This window comes from Gavia stellata, chromosome 3 (genome assembly GCF_030936135.1).
Source record: "Gavia stellata isolate bGavSte3 chromosome 3, bGavSte3.hap2, whole genome shotgun sequence".
NCBI classification, from domain to species: Eukaryota; Metazoa; Chordata; class Aves; order Gaviiformes; family Gaviidae; genus Gavia; species Gavia stellata.
This window is the reverse complement of record NC_082596.1, coordinates 29,306,003-29,331,490: the sequence shown is the minus strand read 5'-3', so window position 1 is coordinate 29,331,490 and position 25,488 is coordinate 29,306,003. Positions and strand designations below refer to the sequence as shown.

General features: G+C 34.9%; 1 protein-coding gene across 1 annotated transcript in view; it reads right to left on the bottom strand.

The window, feature by feature from the left end:
- The window catches only part of MMP16 (matrix metallopeptidase 16), a 183,252-nt gene that overhangs the window by 64,376 nt on the left and 93,388 nt on the right, over positions 1–25,488 (bottom strand). Inside the window, exons 3-4 of the mRNA XM_059815306.1 lie at positions 20,943–21,065; positions 9,079–9,383 (exon numbers count right to left, since the gene is read on the bottom strand). Of these exons, the coding sequence (XP_059671289.1) occupies positions 9,079–9,383; positions 20,943–21,065 (428 nt within the window). The remainder of the gene's footprint in view (positions 1–9,078; positions 9,384–20,942; positions 21,066–25,488) is intronic.

Here is a 25,488-nt window from a genome sequence, read left to right as displayed (position 1 = left end):
GTGCATAACAGTTTACATTTCCATTGTTTTAATTAAGAATATCACAAAGACCATCTTGACATATTCCTCTTCTTCAGTTTGCATAATAGTGCACTTGGCAATTTTAGGCCAAGAAGGAAGCTGAGAGCATGATATTGCACACTCATAGCCCTTGGGATGTATTAAAAGCAGCCAGCTAAACACACATCTAGAACGTGGGGCTGGATTCATCCCCAAGACCGCTTTCACTGACTCTGCCAGTGTTCCACAGATTTCCCTTTTAATGACATGTAAATGAAGTGCTTTTCTCAAAGCCAAAAGGGTGTTCCATGAAAGCAAAAAAACTCCCCAAAACCAGTAAAAACTAGGTCATTACCTTGCCAATTGTTAATATGTTCCATCATCTGGCTTCCAGCCAGTAAGTGGGGTCTAGCAGACACATCCTCTTCTCCTATCTGTATAGCCCTATGTCTAATGACTGAGTCCTCACAAGCCAGCCAGGGCTATTTATGGTTTATTTTTTAATCATCTCTTCAGTAACTGAAAGGGATCTTTCAAGTGCAGCTTTGCATCCTATCATCATACTTTCAAGGACACTTTTTATGCAGCAGACACTGAAAGTTTCAGAGTTACCATTTTATGTAAGACCTTGGGGTGACTGGATATGGAACAGGTGGACATAACCCATGGAAGGTTTGGGAAGTTTGAGGACAGATTACCCCGTTAAATTCTAACAGCACAACATGCACTTACTGACGGGGAAAGACTGGTGTGCTTTTTAAATACTGGAAGCCTTGAGGTTTAGCAGTAGAAAGTATTATCTGTGTTAATTCACTCCTGAATTAAACTGGATTTCAGAGGGAATGGTGAAATTGAAAGATTCAATCCCTACTCCATTTGTCTGCAACTTGCAAAGTTCTTTTAAATATTATCCTGGCATCTTCATCATTGTGCAATATTATAAATGTAATAGTTGGGTTTTGCCGTCTTTTATAATTTTGCTAATTCTCTCATTTTGCACTCAAATAGATTCCATTTAAAATAGAAGTTGTGCTTCCTTAAACTTACAACTACATATAAACAAAGCTGTAACTCAGCGGGCTAGGTCTCTTCATCCTGGTGACAGAGGTCCATAAAATTATGAATGGCATAGATAAAATTATTAGGAAATTACTTCCTCACAATATGAACACCAGTCTACCTAAAGTGAATTTATCAATGGCAGGTTCAAAATTCAGAAGGAGGTAGTTTTTCACATCTGCTTAAACTATAGAACATATTGCCACAGGATGTTGTGGATACTGAGTGCTGAGATTACACCAATTCATGAAAGGAAATCCCTCAGAGGCTATTAAATACAAAAATATGGCCTGTGGTTCAGAAATTCAATGAGCCACAGATTGCTGGAAGCTAAGACAGGGTATGCTGGGGTTCTCTTACCATGTTTGCCCTGCTCTTATTCTCTTCCTTAGGTATCTGTTAATGGCCATAACTGGAGATAGGATATTTTGCAGGATAACCTTTGATCTGAACCCATGTTGGCAATTATGTGTTTACAAGTGTATACACAAGTATAATACACAAATTCAAAGACATTTATCTTTTACATATTTATCGTAGTACAGAACTGGAAAACATACATGTGACAACTGCAAGGTCACACTGCTTGGTTACAGACTAAATTTGATACTGATAAGAGCTTATTAAAAATATATATAATTAATTAAGTAAGAGTACTATGATTTATGAAATTAAAGTCATGGTAACATTGTAATACAGAGCTTCCTTTAATCTGAAAAGCTTGGCTTTCTTTATACCTAACCATAGCATATGACATGAGCACGGTTTGAGACACAGAGCTCCCTTAGGAGACTTAGTTTTCACAACGCCACTGGCTCATATCTCCAGCAGTATATATCTCCTGCACTGTGTCAACCACACTGGCAGCCAAAAGAAATTTACTACAAGTTGATCTATGTAGTTCAGAGATCAGGATTTTCATAAATTTTTCTTGGCTGCCAACATAGTGCCCACAGCAGAATCTATGCACTAACTAGAGTCCAAGTACATTACACTAGATACTGTGTTTGCATCAGGTCCAAGAAGCTTTTACTTGGCAATCTACAAACAGCATGGTACAAAGTGACAGGTTTGGTTTTTTCTTTTTATTACCTGCAAAACTTGAATAATTTTTTGAATGTTGGAGAGTTAACAAAAAAATTACTGAATTATTGAAGTTTTGGTTTTGTTTTCCTGAAAACACAGCTTCATACAAGGTACAAATATTCCACATGAATGTAAGCACTCTGCAGTAATATTCTCCTTACATTTAAATGTAACTGTACACTAAAAACACCTATTATTTCTGTAATGGAGTTTCACTTGTTATTATTTATTTTATATTCTTTGATGGAAGAACTGGTTTCTGCAGAATTACAGTATGGTACAGTAGCTGCCTTGATAAATTTGCTACAGATGTAAAAAGTCATGCATTTCACTTTGCTTTCTATTTCTCTTGCAGATATGAATACAAAGATAAGAGTATCAAACTACCATTACTGATCTGCTGTGTTTATCTAAGGAGAACTTAAACTTAGTCTTTGTGAAATATTTTCTGCCACTGGAAGACACAGTTCTATAGTCAGATTTTAGCCAGTAATTGGTATATTAAGCATCATGTCTAATGTGCTTGAAATCTAAGCTCCCAAGAAATCCTTGTTTTCCCCAAAAGCTGCTTCTAAATCTCGCTCTGTTTTAAAAGGCTGCACTTGTGTGAGTAGGTGAATCTTAAATTAATCTAGTTAAAAGTAGTGCACTCTCCTTTCAAACTGGTTTAACACTCCTTTAAATAGGCTTAGATGCATTCAGTAATTTCCCAGAAAAAATAAGTACTTTAAACAAGGTTTAAACTAACTTAAGTGCATGTAGCCAGACAAATGTGACATCAGTTTTGATAAACCAATGCAATTTTTGAAATAGAGGCAAGAGTTTATGCCTTAAGTTAGAGATGTTTACCTTCTGACAGATAGCAAAAATGTTTTCATACACTGTCAAGGTGAAGAAAGGAAATATATAAATTAAGAAGTCATAAAATACATGATCTGTATTAGTAATGGATTTTGCTTTATATTACAACATAGTGTATATATATCTTTATCCATGATTGCCCCTTCTTTGAATGTCTTCCTTTCTCCTCTCTCTGCCATAATTTTTAGGATTCCATCTGAGAGCTTCCCTATATTTAATAGGAATTATGTTTATAATAAATCGTGCAATAAATCCAGGGAAAAGAGATTGGTGGAAAATATGTAAGGCAATAGTGAGGAAGAAGAACAGATACATGCAGTCATTATTCCAAACTGATAGGAATAGTCTGTGTTTCATTCAACATGCAGGTAGCAATGACTATTAACTGCAAAATTCATCACAGTCCTTTCTTTCTTTCCCTGCCACTATCTGCCAAAATGAAACTTTTGCTCATAGTCACTAGTTGAGGAACCTGGCTTCGATGGGTTGGGGTTGCCAAGGAATATCACAATGATCCATGAAATGGCCCTTGGGGTTTGCCAACAGAACTGGTCAAGATACACAGATTTCTAAAGATGAGACAGCTTTCTCTGAAGTCACTGCTGAGAAGACTGTTTTCAGACTCTTCATCTGTCCCTCTCTTGGGTCTTAGTTCAGATATGGTGAAGGGTTTGAGATTCATTTCACTTTTGAAACTGTCCGCTTTTAAATTACTGAGAAAACTACAAACTAAACTGAGAATAGTTCTTGTCCTCTCCAAGGCTTTACAAGGGATTCCTGAAAAAAACCAAGCCAAACAAACAAAAAACCAAACAAGCAAATAACACTTCCTGTAATAAGGGACATATATCTACTTCATCACTTCAGAAGCAGCCCCCACTGTGTAGATTGCATTTAACAGCTCTTAGATCAAATATTGTTTCCTCTCTTTCTCAAAGTTCTGTTACGGGATCATAAGCAACCTTCAGTCACAGGAATAAGACAATGAAATAAAAACTAGTGAGTACTGTATATAATACATTTTTGACTTGTAATTTGCATTTTCTAAAGTACACATAGGAAAACTGGCCTACTGAAATTTTTTATGGTTTTATTACTCTGTGCCATTAACAAGGCAGAGTTGCAAAGTAAGTCCTCTTCCTAATTGTGTCATTGTAGAAATACACCTTCCATTTTTTCCAACAGTGAACATCTATGCTCAGCAGACATTATTAACAGCTTTCAAAAGACTGTTGCTCAACATTAGAACAAAATATGGAGAATATAAGTAGAAACAAATAATTGTCAGTCTTATGATAGGGAAAGAACCTTATCTATAAGACCTTGTGAATGTGTATGGCCCACCATGCTACAGTAACTTGGAGAACAGGGGAGGAGGAGACTATAGGCTCCGAGGCTTAACTCCATAATGAAGCAGATCTTCCAGAAATCTAGCACACTACCTGTTCTACTAGAATCTGACACTTCAACCTCTAGTTATATTGCAGTGCATAAAAAAATTTCAATGCTGCAGATTTAATAAAGCCTTCTAAGGCTAGTAGGAACACCATCTTCAGCTTTGGTATAGGAAGACAGGGCATAGGCTAGGATATTTCTGCTAGCTACTAGAAAATTTACTACAGAGACAGTCCCTATCCCTGCCACTCCCTGGCAGTAACTTTGAATTTCATCACAGTGTTTTGAAGTATCACAATTGAAAAAAACACTTGGAAAAATATTTTTGTTGAGGATTTTGACAATACAATATCTCCAAAATATTGCCACTCTTAGCAAGAAGTCATTGTCCTTTTCTGTATTTAGATACATTATTCATTGACCATAAATTTTTCATTCAAAAAATGAGGTGATATATATCACCTAAATGGATTGGAGTCATGGGAACAATGAAATCTCTTCCTAGCCTCAAGACTGGTATATTAAGATTTCTTCCTTTTCCTTCTTTTTCTCCACTTATTTTTCTTTCCAGCACTTAAGTTCAGAAGAAAATAAGGATTTAAAGTTTTTCTTAATAAGTGCTGATTTTTCACATAGCTACTTATGTAACTTGATTTTCATCTCCTGTTTATTCTTTTCTATTTTTGTATCTTTAAGTGTACATATTGTGAAATGTTTTCCTGTGATATTCCTATCCTTTCTGTTTTGCTATTCCTGAACAGTGTTTCACCGTCGATGTTTGTTTCCTCCATCCTCTTCTTCTACCATAGTTGTCAGGTGTTACCAGAAATGAGACTGCCTAGAGCACAAGGTACTTCATAAGATGCATGAAGAAACCATCCTGTCCCAAATAATTTACAAACCTAAGGCTCTCACCTCACACTGAAGCCTGGATAGGCAGACGATAAAGGAAATGGGGTCTACTGTAGGTGAAAAGGCCTATTCCCACAGAACTTGAAAAGTGGATGTCCTAAAAGAACAAGTGGAACCTGAAAGCTGACTGGAGGAAGACTACGGTCCAATGCATACAAAGACTTTGTCCAAATTAGTGGAAGACTACCATTTCCCTACCTTGCAAAAAAACCCAAACATCTTTTATCCTCCAGTATATCCCTCCTTTCCTAACAAAAGAAATTCTGTCCTTGTTTTCATTGCTCCCCTGTGATGGCAAGTTTCTTGTCCTACTTTCTGGCCAATACTTCTGGCAGCACCTGCAGCACTATGGAAGGAAATTCAGAGAAAAGACCTCTACAGCCCAGCTGGAGTTAAGGTACCACCTGTACTCTCCTTACAGGGTATTAAAAAAGCTAAGAAATATAACATTTTACAGAGCCTGCAAGTATAAAATTGCATGACAGAAGGTTTTTTCCTGAGCAACGGGCCCATTAGTCTTTAATCTTACAAGAACTTTATTCTTTCTTCAGAATGAGGGAGGAGTCAAAGCACAGATCTCTTCCTCAGAACATGATTGATAAGATAGGTCTGCAATCCACAAAAACATACCACTGAAGTGAGAACAAAGGAAGGCAGCGTTGCACTGTGGAGATGATGTATTTCTATTGGAACTGTCCTTTCAGTCTAGAACACTATTAAAACCAAGCAAAACACAAGAAAATCAAGCTAACATGATAAGAAAACAAAACAAAACAAAACCCAAACCTAAAGTATGAAGACACTGCAATTAACTAGTCAGGATAAATTACCTTAGGAATTAACTATACTCAGAATACTGAATTTGTATATGATTCCTTATTTGGAATGAAAATTATTTTAAAAAGGACAACAGTTTATGAAAGCATTTCAAGAAGTTGTCTGTCTTTTCTAAGGTAGAGAGTATGCAAACCATTTTCATTGGAAGAACAGTATAAAGTGGAGAATGAGGCTAATACTTTTCAAGAGGATCTTATGTTTGCATTTTTGCTGCTAAATAACCAAGCTGGTCCATGTTTTCAAATCACCCTGGAATAATAGAATAGGAATCAGAGAAAATCAGCCCTTTGAGGCGAGAGTTAATTTAAAAATAAAAATAAATCACTGATTTTTTTTCCCCTTTTATTTGATTTCTAATAACACTACATGAAGATGACTATTGGACTAATGAAGCAATGAACCTTAAAAAAAAAATGACACTCACCTGGGATAAATGACTCATAGCTATGATCATAAATACGTTTTTCACCCTTCTGCTTTTCAGTGCTCTGAGACTGAGCTCAAGATGATAGGGAACCTAAGAGAGCTGTAAATCTTTTCTTCCTGTCAATCCCAAATGGCATGCTTGTCTTCTTTTTCCACACGGAAATTTTTTCCAGTCACAAAAATGTTCCTTCAGGATTCCTAGCCATAAGCTAATGCAATAAGATCATCAGCAGAACTTGGCCTACCTGATAACTCGACGTCACCAATCAGACAAATAGATACCCTGCATATACAGATCAACTGTACATACATTGCTATTTCTAGAGTTACAACAACATAAGGCTTTTCTCTGGACAATAGCTACAACCTAAGATCTATGGTTCATACCATCTCAACCATGAAACTAGGAGTTGCCAAAATTTTTCAGAAAACTTGCACTGGTAAGATATTTTTTTTGTCGTGTATTTTGCACAAATTTTCCAGTCATAAAATATCCTGGGTTTTCTACCTTGACTATTCCATTCTAACAGGAATATGTCTCCCTCAAAAAAGTATATATGAGCACACCAAAGTACACAAGTTATTAAATTTGCAGAATAAATTTCCAGTGATACCTATTAAACCTTCATGAAATAGATAGCAAAACTTTTTAATTATAAAAGTTGATAATATCATGTAACTTTCACTTGATTTTTTTTCCTTCAAAATATCTTAAAATTCATTAATACAAGAAATAGCTTTTGAAAACTGCTCTACAAAACTCAACCACAAAAAAGCATATAAAGACATGAACGCCCTTTTGCACCCTTGAAATTATTTAAGTTAAAGGAGAAGGAGGTAGCCATGGATACTATAAGTATCCATATATGGCACTGCTCCAAAAGGGTTATCACATTTTAAATTGACACCTTGACTTCAACGTACACATGCCTGTAGATTTTCCTGAGTGCTTGAAGTAATACCTCCAAAAACACAGAATGTTATGTGCAGTGTTGGTCTCCCTCTGAGGCTGATAAAAATACCTTAATCTAGCCTCACAATGCTGTGACTGACTATGTATCTGAACTGCAGAAATAGAAGATTCCGCCTGTTGTTTCTTTGAGCTAAACTTGTGAAGAGGACAAATATGAGCAATGCAATACCACAGATTTTGTTCCAGTAAGAATCTAGGGCTTGGTCCACAAGAAATAAATCTCTTGAGCCCATTCTGCTACTAAGGGCTTTCACAGTGCAGTACACTGCTCTTGCTTCACTGACCCTCGCACAGCAGAAGTATTGCACCATTAGAACAGTCACAATACCGTATTTATACTTCTAAAATATTAACTTAAAGCTTTGTTGCAAAATCCAGGCTACAAATACTGCTACATAAAAAGCTCTGAATTTTACTTGGAAGATCTCAAGTGAGAAAGGGAAAAGAAAGGCATTAGATAAAGCCCCTCATTGTTCAAGAATTCAGTGTAACATTGAAATACAACAGCTCTGCACTTTTTGTCATCTTTATCGTCTTTTGTATGCCAGAAAAATCCTCTTTGTGCATCTATACATCCTCTTCTGTGCATCATTTTTTGCTGAAGAGGGTCTCTCAAACTCTATGTAACTGGCTTAGAGAGATCTACTAGGACAACTGAGGCTGCTTGGAACCAAAACCTGTCAAAGCATCAAAGCATCAAACGCAGAATATGTCTACACAAAAACTCTTCTTTGATACTGTTCTGCAGAGATGCAAAAGCTATCTTTAGATCAGGTTTCCTAGACAATGGCAGTAATTAAATCACATGAACTTGGAGCTCGGCAAGGGCCAGATTACAGTTCTGTGAAGAGTAACTTTAAAGAGTATCTTTAACCTTGATTTGGTAAATATTAGGTATGTCAACTGCACTATGCAGTCACTTATTTGACTACTGGGAATGCACAACTTAAGTAAACTGGAATTATTGTTAGAATTAACAATTCCAAAAGATGTTCAAAAGTTACTGGGAAACACTCGCTCTCTTCTTGAAATGGCATCTTTAAGAGTTGACTTTAAATTCAGCCATTGCATCACCATAAAGAAAAACTGGAGAAGACTAGGTTTTATGTACATTGGTACCCACTGTATTGGTGGGTAGTCTCAGTTGTTCTTAACCTCTTTTATATTACTGCTAAAAAACATTCCACATTTTCCCTAAACCTAAATAAGATCTATATGGCAAACAATTTAAAAAAAAAAGTAGTTTATGTAAACATTCAACAGTACAATGTTTGTATGAACACAAATGTTCCTAACAAGAATTCTGTGTTTTTCAAGTGAAACACATTTTCATACTGTAACTTACAGTTAGACAGAAAGTATTCTGCCTCAGATTTGAATAGACCAATCAACTGAAGATATTTCTAAAATAGGGTGAACTTAGGAAAGAAAACTATGTGACTTTAGGGACAGAGAAGCATGGAAATAGTTCCGTTAGCTGAAAATTCATGCCATTTATTTATTTTGTTTAAACTGAAATCTTCTCTTACCATCATGATTGGGATTTCCCAAAGTCCATGGCTCATCTGAGTCAAAATGAGTGTCTCCCCCAATTCCTGGCCCAGGGAAATATGCATGAGCCAAAAATCCTCCTTCCCCATCAAAGGGAGAACTGTCTCCATGAAAACCTGATGCAAAAATGATTGTAATATCCACGTCCCTCTTGCCATTTTCTAATTCAATATAAGGAACTTCTTCAAATGTTAGAGGAGTTACATTCTGCCACACATCGAAGGCACGGCGAATGGCTTTACGAGTTTCAGCATCCCCTACTTTTGGAGTGACGTTCTTTATGCTGAAAAAAACAGAGAAACATTAAATAGATTAAATTTGACAGAGCAGTAAGTGGCACTGCTTACATCCATTTTCCCCTAATTATTAAAAATACTGTGCTTTTAATAAAACATGCTGGTCTGGCATTATAATCCTTTAAGAAGAGTGTTTTTAAACAAGCTGGTGTGAAATTATTGTGTCAATCTGAGTAGCCCTTTATGCTAGAACTTATTATATGTTAGCTAGGTTACTCTCAGCAGTACAAAAATCTTATTTTTAGAAGTTTAAAAATATTTTAAAATGAAAAAATCTTAACAGTAGGATAACCAGGTTAATCAACCACTGACTGTTTACCTCCTGGACCACAATTAGAATCCATCACAGCTTAAGAACCACATGTCATTGCTGATCATAAGAAAAATGTTTCCAGTTAAATGAAATTTTAACTTCTTACTGAGTCCATTAACAACAGCAGAGCTCCATACTGTGACCACCAACCAGTATTCATAAAGCCTTAAAAATACTTCTTGTTGCATTTGTAACTGGATAGGTAATTCTTTATCAGAAAGAAAGTCTTTTCATTTCAATACAGGTTAAGATGTCCTTTTATGATCGGATTACTTCTATAAATCTTGTATAAAACTGCAGAATTCATCAGAGAAATCGTTTTATAGAAGACAATTATGTGCTAATTCAGAAATATATATTTAAACAGACATTTCAGTCTCCACTACTTCTTCAAATGACACACATAAGAGAAAGGCAAAAAACCATCAGAATTACAGTTGAGTTCAGAGTCACACATACTAGTAAATTATAGTGGAATCATCTTTTTTATTATTGAATTCAAGAAAAGTATGGCAATAATCAATTTCATACCTATCCAACTTCCTCCATCATTTTTATTCGATGGCCAGCAAAAACTCTCATTAGGTTTGTGTCTGCTCTGAAACTGCTGCAGACAAGATGCTCTTTGTTCATTTGACATATGCCTGACTGAACGTCCAGCACAAATTTCAGAAACTACATAATTCTAGAGTATATGTAAGATTTCTGTAAGTTTACACAGCATGGCGTGTTAATGGAGAACAAAAACATTTTCATTGATAAACATGGAATGATTGATTTGTTTGGTGCATTATATATGCTTGATTATACGGTATTGTAAGTTTATATAAATGGAAATAAATCCTTCAAGTCTAATTTTATAGATTTGACTTCACATATATAATATTGTGTTCATAGGTTCATGTAGAAAACATAAAGTTACCTATTTTGACTTCCATTCAAAAATATTATTGTATTGAGGCCAATAATGCTAGTCTAACCAAAGAATTATTTCTTTTTAGCTAGTATGTATGTTCCAAAGAGATATCAAGACAGATTAGAAGGTAGTATACTGCAGAGAATCCACTGCTTTCCTTGATCTTTTGTTCCAAAGATGATTTAACCAGTCATTACATACTTGTGCCTATTCTCTTATTTGTCTGACTTGTAACATTGGTTCTTGTTCTGCCTTTCTCTTTCACATACATGAGCTTTAAGAGCATTTTTCCTCCTAAAAAAAAAAGACATTAAAAAGACATTTCTCCACTGCAAAGTCATTACCTTTCTGTTGTCTCTTTGAAATTAAAAGTTTGAACTCTTTAAATCTCTTATTATAAGGCATTTTCTCCAGTCTATTAAATATTTTCTGTGATTTTTATTGAACTCATTCCAATTTTGCAATGTTCTTTTAAAACTGACTCTGTCAGAACTACAAAGTACTGCTGTACTGATCTTGCTGTCAGAGAGAAAAAGTCCTCTGATCTGTAGGCATAGCCTTACCCTATATGGTGTAGATGCCATGTGATTCAAATTGCTTTGTATGATGCCCTTTCTTCCTAGTTATTTATCCGTAAGTAATTTTATGATCAGTGTTGTGTTGATTTTCAGGTGATTGATTAAAAAAATATTGGATGCGCTGGATCAACTATCAGTCCCTGCAGAATACCTCTCTGAAAGCTCCCTCCCTTGTGAATTACTTTTTTGACATGTTTTAGTTAGCAAGTTCATAAACTACTCATGCTGTGCCCCTTGAGAATTTACAGTATTTTACAACCAGAGTGTCATGGGGCACTAAATCAAAACACCTTACAAAGGCACACTTACACTGCCACTACCAAAAAACCTGACAACGGTTAACTTGTTGCTATGCTAAGAATACCACTTACAAAGCTGATGACTTTTCTCTTAGTAGTCCTGCAGTGTGCTCTCTAAAGCACGTAAATTGTCTCAAGCACAGCTCATTGAAGGATTAGAGCCTCTTTTATTTGCTACGTATAATGAATACAACAAATGAATCAACAGGCTTTCATAGAAAATTGAATATGTCTAGGAAAACTGATATTTTGATGTAAGAAAAGTTCATCTGAAAGACACAGTTTATTATTTTTTACTTGTTTTGTATTTAGGCATCTTAGGAATGGATCAAAGTCACACTTTGGGATTATGTAAACAGAGCAAAAGGATGGTCTATGCTTTTATATGTGATATGAGGAAATGGATAAAAATAGATTGGAATTTTGTATTGGTGGTAAATTCATTAATTATTTGGTCTAAAAGGGTTTGACTCACATTTTAAACCTTATCACTTCACATTTTCGTGCTTTTTCAGTGCACAGAATTAAGTTTTAGTCATTGATTACAAATGGAAAATTGAGCCATTGTGCTAGTTTTACGCACATTAACTAGGGGTGATTACCTATGACGGGAGACCTTTTCCAGGGGATTCAGCTATTGAATTACTTTTGAAATAGCATCCTACATCTCAAGTTTCATTGTCAAGAAGAAAGATTTTTCAAAGCATACATTCTATATTAAAACAAGACAGATTTCTGGCTTCCAAAACAACCTTCTGGAGAGGGTGAGATTATACTGGAAAACGTAGCTTCTAAAAGAAATGAAATAAATCAGTAGTTATTCCAATATAAGAGTATTTCCAGAAGATAATTGTCCATTTTAATGTGTTTAATGCAAGCCATGTTCAATACTAAAATGGCAAATTCCAATACTGTGTGTAACACAAACGTTGAAGCTGTCTAGCTGGGAACTTTGCTTAGAATAATTCACCTATGTAGACATATGAAATCCAAGTTATTTTACATTTCTTTCATAGTGTTGATCATATAACCTCCAAAGGGGAAGTACAGTAACAAGATCAAGTCATACAGACAATGTATCAACTACCAGAGATTCTAGGGCTCATCTCTTAAAAGTCTTCAGTTTAGACATATCACTGCAATAGCTAATAAAGTCTTATATGAACTATTTTCCTATTACATTTGGCTTTATGTCTTAAAGCCAGCAGTCACCTGAAATAGTGGTAACTGTCACCAGTAACAAAAAAAGAAGAACTGAGTGTCTTACACTCAACATGTCCAGATAATGGAGCTCAGATAAAAATAAGTGGATGACATGCCAAGTGAGAACACTCCTATTGCAAGGTGGCAGCATAGCAAGACAAAGGCCATCATGATAAGAAAAGAATATTTCCTAAGTACTGCTTTCCTAACCTCCAAGTCTAGTGATCATTTCACAGAAAAAATGTTCAACAGAGAGAAAGATCCAGTGCTGGCCTTGACCAGATTGGCAGTGCAAACTTACAAATAGGCTGAAGAACATACTCACAGTTCCTTCCAAAAGGAAAGCATTTCAGTAAGCAAAAAATTATCTGTAATATGAAACATTTACTTTGACGTAATTTTTGTACAAACTAGTAAACTGAGTGATGCTTTGTATAAATTTTGAAAGCTGTTATTCTTAGACAACCACAGCCATGTATCAGTTGAATACAGTATTTTGTGGTTATTATTGCTGTTTGATGCAATTTAGGCATTATAGCTTTCATGTCTTGCACAAAAAGAATAAGATTTCACCAGTGATATGCACTTTTCACACTGATTTACTATTCCTACAGAACCTGAAGAGTCTTGTTTTGGAGACTGTTATTCTGAAATTCTGAGTCCCACTGATTTTAGAAAAGCTTTGGGTTTTCTTTCCCGTTCCCTCCTTCCCCAAAATACCCTAAAAAAAAATTATCCAGGTTTCAGTGACACATTTTTTGGCTGCAACAGCTTCAGGAGCCTTGCAAGGCTGTCAGGATATACCTCACTTGGCTGTGTAAAATCAGTCATCTGAAATTTAAATACAGTACGTTATATAGCACAAATTTGCCATTAAATTTCACTATTTCCTTTTCTTCTTCCTGAGCTGTCATTAGAACAGCTTGTTATATTTTTCAGTAAATTGCTGCAATTCTGTATATAAAATCAACCCTTCTGACCCAAGCTAGACCCAAGAGGCATTTCAGCAAAGGCTAGACAGAGCTCAAAATGCATAAAGCTTATTATTACTGCTTACCTTAGCAGTAATGGCCTCCACAAGAGTTGCAATAACTCAGTGACAGACTTCTTCAAGGCCTGTAGACTTTGATACTTCTATTCTCCACTGCATATAATAAATACTGTTTTTAAATTGGTTCTATGCTCATTTGTGCATTAAATCCAGAGTAAAAGATTAACAATATCTTAGTACCCTGTTGTGCTGATTAGATTGGATAAAAATGAGTGCTTTTAGCATTATTAGGTAATTATAATGATGCAAGATGATGTTTTTGGTTTTTTTAGAACATAAATATATCAATTAAATATAAATGGGGAAAATATTTCTACAATGCCGTTTGTTTTAAACATTCCAAGATTTTCTTGGAGCAGACACAAATTGGAAACCCCATTCTAAAGAAAGAAAGGACACAGAAGATAAAAGAGCAGGAAATTCAACTAAGTAAGTGAAAAGATGAAGTCAGTAATCTGTCTGAAGTAAGCCAATTATAGATCTGTATTTGATATGAAACAGTTAAGATAAAATTAATTGAAACATAGATTAAATTTGAATAACTTTTTGAAATGACCTTCTCACTGCCATTACTGTAAATCAAACCTAAACTGAACCAAAGCTTTTCTTTTTTTTTTTTTTTTTTTTTTTAATCCCACTGTTACTTTTATTGAAATTAATAGATTACCTCTGGTAAAAGGTATATTTCATTTTGCACCATCATTTCTCTAGAGATACTTTCTATCAAGTTGCTTCATTAATCTATCACTGATGTGGGTTTTCTTAGCTTCAACTTCTTTCCAGTCTCACTTTGCTAACTCTTTGTACCTACAAACCAAGAATGTTTCTCATGTAAAAGGTGATCTCAGTTCACATAGCTCCTGCTCCAGCTGATTAAACCCCAGTCAGAACTATTGCTTTTGATTTTCTTGTTCTGTGACCACATTAAAAGTCAACCTACTGCTGGCATGTTGGAAAGAATTTATAATTCTCTTGCCTCTTTAGTTTCATGGATAATATTCTCCCCATAATTCTTTAAAAGGAGATGAAAAGTGACAAAGATGAGATTTCCAAGACATAAAACCAAGATTAGCAAAATACTTGACAGATAAATGGTTTTATAGGAAAGATGTTCTAAGTAATCCCATGTCATAACTTATTACTAATTAATTTAAAATAAATAAAATGCAACATAAACATTTACAGGTGTAGGATATTAATATTCAAATATTTAATTATTTCAGGATTGCTGAAGTAGACAAGTAATAAAGAAATGAGAACTGATATTCTACAACATTCAAATTTTATATGCAAAAGACTGACACTAAAAATACATATACTGAAGAGCATTTTTTTGTTAATTACACTGTTGAAAAACAAGTAATTGGCTTAATTGATTGTTACGTAGGAATCCTCTCTCACAATTACAGTTATCCACACTTTTTTCGTTGCATGCATTTTAGAATTGCCACAGCGTAATTTAATCTCATTTTATTAGGTCTTCCGCCCTTCTATTCAGAGGTTAAAAATGCTAAGGTGTATAACACTGCTAACACAGTTTCCTTAAGAAAAGGGCAAGCATTACCTTTATTAAGTTAGACTTTGGGAAAGCACCAAGCTTTAACAGAGGGATAAATATGCTTAAATCAACACTCAGGAACTGAAGTATTCTATTTTATTCAGATTCCCAAAGACTGCCTATAATGGCACTAGCAGTTATCAGGTAGATAGATATTGGAAACTTTTCAGTGTATCATCAGGTTGACTAGAACTGCATTTTTTATGGTATTTCTGATTGAAAGCTGGTAGGAGATGCAGTTATAATGAAAAAAGAATGTTTAATAGAGCCTCAGTTAGCATCTAATTCTGCATCCATGCTTACTACAAAAAGCTAATGCTTAGTGTCAGGAATCATAGCATCCCTCTCCTTAAGGGTTGAAGCTCTATGGTAGTCTAACAGTTTATGAGACCTTCATTGTAGAAAACAAGTAATCTCTCTAGTACAAATTACTATTTTTCTAGATTTGCAGCTGTAAATCATCAGAGTTCCAGCAAAACATGTAAGTAAGAATGCTAAGAACTCATGGGTGGGTCATTTTGAAAACATCTGTTGTCGGAGAACCCTGAAAACTTCTTCACCATGCCACTCAGAATGCTTTCCACATCTGGAGCTATCACTTCTTAATAGAAATTTGCATGCGTTTTCTGTATTACTGTGTGATCTGTGATACAGAGAAACTAAGAACTTCAAAATTTTTTACTGACTTAAAATGGTAGGGTAGGATTCTAGAGCATGTATTTAGGTATTTACACTGCCTTAAAGTCTTGTAGACCTCATATGTATGTAGGGAAAAAATTATATCAAATTGCAGCCCAATCCTGTAAATGCTTCTGGTGTGTTTCAAAATATATTAGTCAGGTACAACTGAATTAAAGCATAGACTATAGCTAGTGTATTGAAGAAAATTTTTCAGACATTTCAGTTATTCACAAATTTGTTAAAGCAAGGACATTCTCGGCATCTATGAAAAAACAAATAATCATTATTTCCCCTTATTTCTGCTTTTCATTTTTAATGGAAAGACAATATGCTCATGTCTTGATGCTGAAATAGTATAGCTATGCATTTCAAAAATAATGCAGTGTGAACATCATCACAATGCAAAGCTTGTGTTATCATTTCAATATAGACACAGAGCTGACCTTTTTTCATTCATAAGCAAACTGAAATCAAGGAAATTAGCATATACTGACTTTGTGACAAGTATGATTAATAAGGTGTGCAATTCCTTGATTTAGGAAATATTTTCTAAAAATTCCTCTGTAGTAGTACTCTCAAAATATTATTTTATTAAAAAATCTTGTTGCTACTTTGAATCCACAGTATTTTCTAAATTTCTTCTTAATTCAGTATTTTCTTACTTTTCAGTGTGGCTTTTAAACATCCAAGAAAAATTCTCTTTCCATATGCCAGACAATATCGATCATTCAGACCATAGAAATAGCATAGTCTATTGTTAACAAGCCAGATAGGACTTTTCATTGCATACTGAAGCTCCCAGCTAGCATTAATTCATTTAACTGGACAAAATAAAGTAAGACATGTCCAAATCTTTCATCTTCTGTTGTGGTTTGGAGAGCTGAAATCCAGGATGTATCCAACTTGTTGAGAAAGGAAAAAAGACATTAATCTAGGGCTTGACCCAATGTCCACTGAAGTCAAGAAAAATATTAAATTAATTCTAGTTGGTTTGGGAGAAAGCCATTGACCATCCATAGTTAATTTTCCTCCACCAATTAAATTATTACATATTGCTGAACAATCAAATTTTTTTTTCTTCCTCAAGACAGCAAAATAAAGCAGAATAGCTTTTAAATTATTATTTTGCTTTATTTTAAATCATTATGAGTTCTAAGTAATGGTTGTAATTCAAGGCAAAGCTTGGCTTTTTAGAAAGCATTATCCAATTTTATTTGCAAAAGTGTTCTGCAGACTGAACAATCTGAGCAATTGACCAATGACTGACTGATGGAGTTAAAATTATGAATAGCATGCCCAGAATTCTGATGAGGACGACTTTATATTCAATGATTCTCTGTCTAAAAAGGACATATAAACATTTATGTTCTATTTTTACAAAGCTGATTGCTTTATTCATTCACATTGTTGCTCTTTCTTTAAAGTACTGGATGATTTACTTCCCTAGCAAAAGAGAACATGATTGTTTTTTGAGAGAGACTCATAAGTGCCTTTGTAAACACCTGTTAAAAAAAAAAAAAAATTTTTTTTTTTTTAAATGCCTTAATAGGTGTCATAGATTTCTCCTTTAACTCTATATAATGTTCAGAGATAGTTGTGTAACCTGATACGGTCTAAAACACTAAAGAAGTATCAAGACGATATCATTAAGATCTTTGCAGTTTGTTCTGTAATGGGGCTATAATTTTCATATACTCTAGATGTTCTCCTTCACTCCTATACTCTTCTGGCTGGTAAAAAGGTTCAAATAATCACTCCCTGTTTCTCTCTTTGTAAAAATCATGTTAGTATATAACATGGGTACTGATAACGTTTACAAGGTATACCGGCATGAACTATACCAGGCAGAAAAGATACAGTAAGTAATATTGCTGTGTAACTTCATTAGAAACAGAAATTCTAACAAACACCCTATTCACCAGTTCAAATAAGCAGAAAGCTGCATTCCTTGAGGGGGAGAAAGTATAATTAATGCAGCACAACGCCCATTCCATGCTTATGTTCCCAATACTGGAAATCTGCATTTTGATACTGTCTGCACACACGTTGTTTTCTAAGAGTAATTATCACCTAAGTCCAAAATGTAATATGTGGCCAAAAAGGACATAATTAATGTAAATTATAATAGTAAGTCACTTCTTTGAAGCTCCATCTTGAAATTTTGGGGAACTGTCAGCTTGAAAACTTACAAATTGAAAATACAGAAATTTAAAAAAAATATTATGTCGCATGTGTATCTGTTTGGATCCTCTTACCCATGATTACAGGGACAATCTAAGAGGAAATATATTCTTAACAACACTAATTAATTTAAATTTAACAGGTGCCAGGAGCAATTCTTGGGGAAAAGATGTGACAGACAGAAAATGCTAGAGTAAAAATATTAGTAGACACAGTTTAAAATGCATTTATATGTGGTCTCAATTCTCTTTTTCCATTAATAATGTCTTGATGTTTTGCCTGAAGTGATAATTGTTTCATTTAAACAGAGCATCTAAAGATATACCGTAAGACTAAGTAGCCAGACAGTAAATGGTAAATGTAGCTTTTGATCTCTTTCAAAGGGCTCCCCTCAGCACTGGAATTGCACCTATTTGACAGTGATGAATACAAAGAACTCCTCCACATCTGCAGATTTCAGAAAGTCCAACAAGAGTTTATACATTTACAGTTTTATATTAAATATTTTCTTGAAATGAGCAACAAAGAAGCAAATTCGAAAAGCTTGTCTTGCTCTACTCCAATCAAAATCCTTGGCAAAATAATATTTTACGAAAACCTATTAAGGACCATATTTTGCTTATCTGTTGGTCTCTTTTTAACATAATGCGTATGTCCACAAAATACTTTTTTTTGCTATTACCCTTCCTGTTCAGAAAAGCTGGTGAGTGCAGTCCTATGATAAGATAACTGTGACGGATGGCATCTTTTTTATTGTTTATTCTGTGTTTTCTGTTCTGTTGGGGACGGGCTTGGTTTTGTGGGTGTTTTTTGTGGGGTTTTGGTTTTGCCTTCCAGAAAAGTGGAAGAGGTAGCAGACACTGAAATGAGGGAGAAATCACTCTTTCTTTGGAGGAATTACTAAGCTTACTTAGCGGGCACACTTCAGAGTACAAGGTTTGACTGACCAGGAAGACCAGGAAGACACAGAATGCAGCTGGAAACCTGCAGATTATAAAGAGACTGAGAAGTGGCACTGAGAAGAATGGAGCAGACAAGTGATGCTAGAGATATGATCAAAAGTTTAGGGAACAAAGCAACTTAAAATGTCATTCAGTTAACTGGTATTAAGACTGTAAGCAGGGAATTGCTGGGAAGAACAAAGCAGGTGAAGAGAAGTATGTAAAGAATTATATTTCTTTTTTGTTGTCCTTATTTGTTTTGAGTTATCTTTTAATTCAGAAAGATTAATACTGTATTTTTTTATTCTAATAAAATTTGGGGTTTCTACTTTAAATGTGTTTTGGTCGGTAATTCACTACAAAAAATATTATAGGCTTATTCACTTCAAAGCTCTGGTTGACTGGAGGTCTTGTCAAAGTAAGAGAGTGAACATTTTACAAGAGGGAAGGCAGGAGGTAAAGAATTGCTATAAATTCTTCAAAGTGAGAAAGATTGCTACATAGTTGCCACATAGTTTAATACCAGGCACCCTCGTTTGTTATTATGATTAATGCCTTGGGTGACAGTACAGAAGATATACAAGTGGTAGGATTTAGACTGTTGTAAAAAATCCTGTAATGAAATAGAGAATCAGAAACTGTGTAAATCAGAGCGATAGAAAAACACACATATTTGTAGGTGACCATGCATGCCTTGTCATATGTCTGCACACACACTACATTTGCATTTTAAAATGCAGATAAATATAAAGTGCTGTAGATGCGCATTCTTATTCTAACCAACTACGCATTACATTTACATTACAGCAAAGGACTCCAGCCAATGCAACATACTAATCTCAAGGCAGTTAGTTCTCTATTGCTTGAAACTGTTATCAGTGTGTAATGTCTTAAAATAGAATTCTCCAATTCAGACATAAGTCATAGTACTGACACAGAGTTACTAATAAAATTACCTCTTCACTGTGGTATGAAGAACAGTCTGTATGATCATAAGAGCTTACGAACTTATGGATTCATGAATAATGGCACCAGTGAATGAGTTTGAAAACTATTTTATCCCTCAGAACTTACCCTTGTTAGATATTACAGGAATCCCAACGAGGCTCTGTAAATTTTCAAGCAGGCTGTATTGGAATCCTTGGTTTGCTGACAAATTATGGATTTTATATGATATACATGACACTTTCTTTGGTTGACAGAGCTCTAGCAAGTATGCAGTTTGCATCTAACTTTCCCCGCAAAGATCAGTTTTGACAGTAGGCAACATACTGTGTAAACTACATGCTAGACAAAAGAGTTATACAGATGTACAGCCCTGCACATACCCCTACGCCCATCATCATGTAGGCAGGAAATGGTTGGGTCAGTGACTCACCAAATTATAACCAAATTCATTTGTACTTAGCCCAGACCTGTAGGCACCTATATTTTGCAGAGATTGACTCCTTTCAATAATCTGTTTTACATATTTAAATTAGAGAACTGAGTTTCATTACAGTGCTCCTAGTTTCAGAGCAATGTTACCTCAGAAACTGCCAAGAGGGTTGAAAGGTAAGGTTAAGGACATATTTGGTGTTAAATTGATGCCGAAAGCTTCAGAGTGGTTACTAAATACATGCAATTTTAATGCAAGAAAATTATTTGGTTCTTATGCAACACATACATAGTTATCCAAGAGGTATCCAAATCAGCATTTTTATATCACCTATTAATAGTAAACTTCTCAAAATATTGAAAAATATTTCAGAAAATTCTATTTACTTTAAATTAAAAGTCAGCACTACTAGTAACATTTATATATCTATATGAATATCTTTGGTACCTGTAAGTGATATGTTTGTGTTGCCATTTCTGTCCTGTTAACGCGTAGCGTTTCCGACGAATGTTAAATTTGGAGCTACCTCTTGTTTGGTCAGGCACACCACACCGAGGCTTCTTCATCCAGCTGCAAGAAACAGCACCACATAGTTAAAGCAACATGAAAGAAAAATCATAACCACTGCACCCAACTAATAAAAACATCATACTTTTGTGAAGTTACAATGTTTTGAATTTTGTGTCTACATGCAACAATGACTAACAAAAGGAAGAGTTATATTCACAGAATCACAGAATCATTAAGATTGGAAAAGACCTGTAAGATCATCAAGTCCAACCATAAACCCAACACCACCATGCCTACTAAACCATGTCCCTAAGTGCCACATCCACACGTTTTTTGAACACCTCCAGGGATGGTGACTCCACCACCTCCCTGGGCAGCCTGTTCCAATGCCTGACCACTCTCTCAGTAAAGAAATTTTTCCCCTAATATCCAGCCTAAACCTCCCCTGGGGCAACTTGAGGCCATTTCCTCTTGTCCTGTTGCTAGTCACTTGGGAGAAGAGACCAACACCCACCTCTCTGCAACCCCCTTTCAGGTAGCTGTAGAGAGTGAGAAGGTCTCCCCTCAGCCTCTTCTCCAGACTGAACAACCCCAGTTCCCTCAGCTGCTCCTCATCAGACTTGTGCTCCAGACCCCTCACCCACTTTGTTGCCCTTCTCTGGACACACTCCAGCACTTCAATGTCCTTCTTGTAGTGAGGGGCCCAAAATTGAACACAGTATTGTAACCAGATGTATAGTTTGTGGAACTTCATTGCATCCCATGACATTTCTTTGCTGTTATTTTTCCTAGTTTTCTTTTGCTACAACTTCTGAAAAAAGACTTCACGGCTGGACAAGTCTTTCACAGTCAATAATTTATTCTGATTCATTCAAGGTAATTATGATCTGCATTACTAGCTTGCTTGCTGAGGGTGCAGTTAAAGTGCATACACAAAGATTTAGTCAAATCACTAGTTCCTAAATAATTTTTTGTGATTCTTCTCTATTGTCTCATTGTCATGATATTTAAACAAGCCTTGAGTTCTTTTAATCAAAGAGCCCAGCCAACTGTCAGAATGTATTTTTTAATTCAAGGTACTAAACCTCCTAACTTTATGATAATATTAAGTTCTTCTATCTTACTCTCTTTCCACATAATGAAGAGTATCTCACTGTAAACTCCTAGTGGAGATAATTAACTCAAGAATTTTGCCTAAGAATATTTAATGCTCTACACAAAACCAAGCTGAAAAGGTCTAAATCACAAACAAAAAAAATGCCCATTGCAGCAGCACCATGCTTTCCACAGAAGTGGAAAGTGGCCTTACAGTGGCCTTCAATATTTCAATATTTTCCAATATTTCAAAAGCTTCAAATTTGTCAGCATTCCAAATATGTCAAAATTAGGATGATATCTAATTCAAAAGCATGAGTTCAAGAGCAGTATCATTGAACTGTTTCTCACTTGTAGTGTAAGGGGTTATTTAGTTTGAGTAAAAGTGAACAAAACTCAGCTGAAGTTATTATGTTATATGAGCTGAATAGCTGCAGAACAATTTACTATCAGGAAGATAGTAAGATTAAAGACATTCTCTTCATAAGTAAAAGACAGATCTCCTCTGTTACTTTTCCAGTTCATTTGACTATATTTCTATCATGCCAAATAATTACTGATGTAAAAGCTATAGTTTTCTGATGGTATTTACCACAACAGTAGTCATACCCTATATTCAGGCTTGCATGAATGAATTTCTGACCATTAAACTGGCATTTAAGCATTGCTTCATAAATAACTATACACACACAGCTGCTGTATGTATGTATGACTGGATGACAGAAATGTCATTTGAAATGTCATCTCATAACATAGACTCCTTTTAAAACATGTGCAGGTAACAAAAACTCAAAAAAAAAAAAAAAAACCCAGCCAACCATCTTTCATCTTCTTCAGAAGATATCTTAGTTCAATATATGCAAAATGAAGAAAACCATCTTGTTTTTTTCCAAAAGAAAACATGGAATATTTGCAGTACAAAGCAGTAGTGTGTGTGTATAAAAAACTACACAATCTTATGAAATCATTGATTTTTCAGTTCTGTACTCAAGGAATGAGGTGTGCATTGTAAGTTTTACACCTACTAATACAAGACAAACTGTATTGCATAGTGAATGCACTTTTAGATATGGGCTAATCCAGTCAAAATCAGCCTCATTTTCATAAATCCGTACAAAGAGGTTTAAAAGTACAGCCAGTCTTACAACACTTCATATATGCTGTAGCTGTGTTTATATACCAAACCATTGTTTAAATGCATAAGTAGGAGTTAAGCTCACCAGCCTGTGGGAAACTACAAAATTTTAGTGATAGTATCAAGATGGCCCTGCACCCCACGTGCACTGATAAAGACTGCCTGCAAAAACATTGATGGGTGACACATCCATCAAGCAGTACAAGTGGGGAAGCCAAAGCTTATGAATTTGACTGCCTGAACTGAAGACACTGAGTTCATAGTTATTTGTTTCAAATAAGAAACACAGAATAATTTGCTCTAATTTCTGGTCAGAATAATTACAAAGTATGTGTGGCACATAAAATAGTTAACTATTATTTGTATTTGCAAGGAAGACAATCTTCTTTCCCTAATGTCTGCAAAGACAGTACTGCAAAACCTATAAAACTTTACCCTACCAGTATTTGCTGAAACACCCTGCAACTTTACTTCAGGTTCCCCTGCTTTTTAAAAACAAGCATCAATTTAACAAAATAGACATTAGCAATTTCTGGGATGAAAAATTATTGAAAAGTTTCATTTGCTCTAACAATAAAAGAAAATGGAGGAAAGCAGCAGATTTTAGTTGCAGACCAAAGGGCAGTTCTATTCTTCTTAGTAAAATGGTATCGTATTAACACTTCAGCAAATGAGATTAAAATTGGCTCAGACCTTAGAAAAATTTTAAACACGTTGTCGGTAATACTTTTTCACAGTGCATGTTAGATCAGCATGCAGTTACCATGCATTTTAATGACAGGGTATATTTAAATTATGCTGTTGAAACTGCACACACACATTGCAGAAAAAGACATATACGTAACAAAAGATCAGTGTTCTCACCCTAAGGTGATACCACTACATCAAAAGAAAGAAACAAGGAATAAAGCAAAAACAGATAACTATTATACTCTGTTAGAAACACTGTACAAAAATGTCAGGGTCTTGTATAAAATATATAATATATCACTTACAGTTGTATTGTTTCAAGGGCAATGACTTTAAATCAAATTAATTAGGCCTCCCCCCAAAAAAAAAGAGTTTAAATTATTTAGCTTAACTTATGGAGACCTATTTTAATAACAGGGTTTGCTCACTGGCAAGACAGAGCAAGATGAGTGTAAATACTCCAAGTTGGGAATTTAAAAATTAATCTTGAAAGCTGTTACTGAAATAAACTCTCAAGTTATGTCAAAGGTTCAATACTCTCACAGAAAATGTTAGCGCAAAATGTTTTACACAAGATTTAATACAAAAAGTCAAGAACAGTAGGTAGTATGGATTCAAAATTCAGCATTGTATTATCTTACTAGAACTACTGACAATCCAATTTTAGCAAAACAAAATATAGCCCAAAATAACATGTTATGAAATTCAAGCAGTCACAATTTGTTCTTGTATTGATTTTGAAGTGGCAGGTACCTATCAAAAACATTATGCTGGTATCCTTATTGGTTTGGATGGGCAGGGGATGTTCCATGTTGTCATGCTGTCTGGCCCACTAATGTTCTTACTGTTCTTACATGAGGACTGGGACTGTGGTTCACACACAATATAAATTCCAATGTAAATCAAATGGAAGCCTTTGCACAAGTGGTTCACTAGCTTTCAGGAAATTATCTTCCTGCAAAATTTAAGGAAAGATGCAATTTGCAGCTGAAGAGTTGGACTATCATCAAATCTATCACCTAAATCTTAGCTGAGCTAAGTTTAGCAATCAGAATTTTAAACAAATTATTACATGGTTAGTATTGGAGTTCAGTATTTTCTGGCACAGGAACGAGGCAAAATGTTAACAACTTCTGGCACATAAATTTTCTTTTTTTTTTTTTTAATATGTTAAAAATATTTTTTTAAACAGTAATTGTTCTCACACTCACTGTGAGGGACTTCTGTCAGTAGTAATCATTAATGTCCCTGATAGCTGGGGATACTTAGTGTGCAATATGCTCTTCCATCCAGAGGGGAATTGACAAGCAAAACATTACTTTCTATTTTCTTCCAAATATAGCTGCTTTTAACATAATATGACCAAGGTCTTCCATGTTCTTGATTGCTTGTTGGAGTTTAATTAATTTTTTTGAAAGAATTGTTTTTAATTTTAGAAAGGTGCATACTGGTAATGACTTTGCCTGTCTTCCATCTGTTCCTGAACTTGTAGAAATCTTCTATGCCGCAGCCCCTCAAAATTAATATTTTGTCAGTACTCAACAAAAAGGCTTAACTGTGACT